Source organism: Alligator sinensis, unplaced genomic scaffold (assembly GCF_000455745.1).
Source record: "Alligator sinensis unplaced genomic scaffold, ASM45574v1 scaffold214_1, whole genome shotgun sequence".
Taxonomy (NCBI): domain Eukaryota; kingdom Metazoa; phylum Chordata; order Crocodylia; family Alligatoridae; genus Alligator; species Alligator sinensis.
In genome coordinates, this window is record NW_005842623.1 from 729814 (window position 1) to 733089 (window position 3276).

General features: G+C 44.1%; 1 protein-coding gene across 1 annotated transcript in view; it reads left to right on the plus strand.

Annotated features, from left to right (window-relative positions):
• RNF212 (ring finger protein 212) overlaps positions 1-2553 on the plus strand; it is a 31147-nt gene extending 28594 nt beyond the window's left edge. Inside the window, exon 12 of the mRNA XM_025215129.1 lies at positions 2345-2553. Coding sequence (XP_025070914.1) covers positions 2345-2382 — 38 coding nt within the window. The 3' untranslated portion in view covers positions 2383-2553. The remainder of the gene's footprint in view (positions 1-2344) is intronic.
• Positions 2554-3276: the final 723 nt, after the last annotated feature.

Below are 3276 nucleotides of genomic sequence, written 5' to 3' on the forward strand. Positions count from 1 at the left end.
CAGCTGACTTGAAGGTATCCAGTTTCTCAAGATGTTCCTTCAGAAAGTCAGCATTAAAGGAGGGCAGGGGATCACCCTCACCCGGACTTCCCGGCCCTGTAGCGGGCATGGGCATCCCATGGGACTGATGCAAGACTGACGCAAAGTACCTATTTAATAGGTTGGCTTTTTCGTGGGCGTCAGTTGTCAGTTGCCCCATCTGGCTCAGCAGGGGTCCAATGTTGCCTCTGCTTTTCCTCCGGCTCCCCACATATCTGAAAAAGGACTTCTTATTGTCCTTGATGCTCAAAGCTAGCTGGAGTTCAGTTGCAGCCTTGGCTTTCCTGGTCTGCTCCCTACAGGACTGGACCAGTGCAGAATAATCCTCCTTGGAGGTGACTCCCATCCTCCACCCTTTGTAGGCCTTTCTTTTTAGCCTCAGGAGATCTGCTAGGTCCCTGGAGAGCCAAGGGGGCTGCTGTGCCCTCTTGCTGCCTTTCCTCCGAGATGGAATAGACTTAGTTTGTACATTGAGGATCGCTCCCTTGAGGAGCAACCACTCCTCTTGAACTCCCCTCTCCCCGTGGTCACGGTCCCTTAGGGCCTCACTGACAAGCCTCCTGAGCTTGTCAAAGTTGGCTTTCCTGAAGTCAAGGACTTGCATGTTGCTGACCGACTTGCCAGCTTTTCGGCGGATGGTGAAGGTGATCAGCTTGTGGTCGCTGTCACCCAGCTTGCCCATGGGTGAAGGAAAACACCCAATGTTTTCCTTCACCCATGATCTGATATATAAACTGGTATCAAAACCGCCCTCAGGGGTAGGCAACTTGGGTGACTGCCCAGGGTATTATGGTCAGGAGGGCACCACACACAGACATACACATGTGCACCCTTACACACATAGTCTGGGGATCCCTGGGTGCAATTTCTGGTGACACCTGCAACTGTGCAGGGATTGTGGGACATGAGCCTGCAGTCGAGTTGCTTTTGACCTGAAGATATGGGAGGGAGGTCTCCAATTGCAGTGGCCCCCACCAATATGCTACCAGCCCCTTCCCTCCCTGCTCTTCCCTGCTCAATGGTGGCACTTAAGGTAACTGCCACCTGGAGCTGTGGAGAAGTGGGGATGGAGCCGGGAGCACTGAGGGCTCTCCCAGCATGAATCATTCCACAGCCCTTCTCTGAACCCTGTGCTGCTTTCCTGGGCAGTACCCCTTGTGCTTTCTCTTTTACTGCTGGCCCCTGCGGGGAGGAAGGGGACTGTGGCTTCCTGCAGTGCTCATTGCTGTGCACCAGGCACCAGCTCTTTCCTACTGCCCACATAGGCCTACAGCCACAGGGTTGCTGCTGGTCTGGGGGGAGCCTGGAGCTGGAGGTAGCATCCAGGTGGGGCCAGGGGACATAGGCAGTGGGGCAGCATGGTACGAGGCTTAGCCCAAGCTGAGCACTGCCTGCCTGTTCCTTTGGGTGCAGCCCAGCTGCAGGGGCATGCCCAAGCCTACAGGGATGCAGAGTCGGACTCAGACCACCAAGGAGCCACCACGGTATTGTGGTGTGGGCCAGTGCTCTGCAGGTGTCTGGCCTGTGGGTGCTGCTGAGCTGCCCAGGTGGTTCCAGGTGATCTCCTCTGCCAGGGAGTGCAACAGGCACAGCTGGTGGAGAAATACATCTTGCTGCTACCTTCAGCTCTAGGTCCTCGCATGAGTCTAGTACCTTTATCAAGGGGCAGGGGCAGGTATCCCACAGTGGGGCACAGAGACCTCTTCACTGTGGTGGTGGTGGGGGAGATGCCAAAATACAAGTTCCCCAAGGGTGCCATTTTCCCTAAGGCTGACTCTGACTAGTACAGAAGCACAACACATTTTGAAAAAATTGTGAGGATGTGGTAGAAAACTAGGGTTAATAATAATGAGTAGCTATCTTAATCTTCAGCTACAGTGACAGAGATCTGATTTCAATCACGCTCTTATAAATTCACTGTAACCAGAATGTGGAGTCATGCACTAATTTTGGATTTACACTAGGATAGAATCAGGTCCTAATTTCTTTTATATAAGTAGATGCTAATTCTAATTATGGGGGTCATTCCTGTTTTCCAAAGACATGATTATTGCCAAGTATTTTGTAAAATCACTTACCATGTTTGCACTTGCATACACAGAAACACCTTTGCTAAAATTCACAAGTCCCTTTATGTTGGTTTTTCTATATTTATGATTTTTTTTTTTTATTTTCAGCTCTCTTATTTTTATTTTTCTTAACAGAATGCATTTCCAAAATTATTTAAACAAAAGAATGCAAAAGTACTTCAATTTTATTTAGAAATATTTATGTGTTTCTATTTTTAATTTTTCCATTTTTTTAGGATCTACTAATCTTGGAGGACATTCTGTAGAAAGATAAGCACTTGGCTGATATCTATATTGTTTGGTAAGCAGCTGGAGAAGTCCTCCACCGGTTTGGCAATCTCAAACAGAACATGTAATTTCTATACACATCAGACTAGAATAAGATTACAAATTATACAGCTTAATGAAAGCATTCTTTAAGATATGACCAATATTGTTAATTAATACCCACAATAGTTTTAAATACTAATGCGGGAAAAGTTTTGCTGTTCTTAGAATTTATTGAAGAAACATTTGGCCTTTTGTAACGAGGCATTCAGACTAAATATAATTATATATGTAATAAGTACTTCTTTTAAATATCTTTGTTTTTAAGTGCTAATAAATCTTTTGAAATGCTGAAATAGCTGTGCATGTAGCTGCCTATTGCATCTGTGTTTAAATGGTTGTGCATCTGGACACTATAATGCATGTTCCGTATTAGAGATGGGGATAAATCAAAACTGCAAATCCCGTTTGATTTCAGTATGAGAACTACAGTTCTTATGAGACTCCAACCTTTTTTTGGATCCAGAATTCAACAAGTTATTTTTGTCAAATATTTTATTCGTTAAAATTGCATTTCCTGATTGCCTGGAACCATTCATAATTTGATTCAAATTGGGTGAATAATTTCAGCTCAAAAATCCCACAAAACACAAACAAAATTAAATAATACTTGGAAAAATTGGAAAAGCAAGAACATTTAATATTTACATTGTTAATTATAAAGTGCTCTTTTTCATTTCAAAATGATGTTTTGAGAAACAAAAAAATTACATGCTTTTCTAAACTTAATTAAAAAACCTAAAAAGTAAAGGAAGTCAATCCCAAACTGTGACACACAATTTTATATTGAATACACTATTTTACTTCATCTGAAATATTTTTTTCTGAATCCATTACCTCC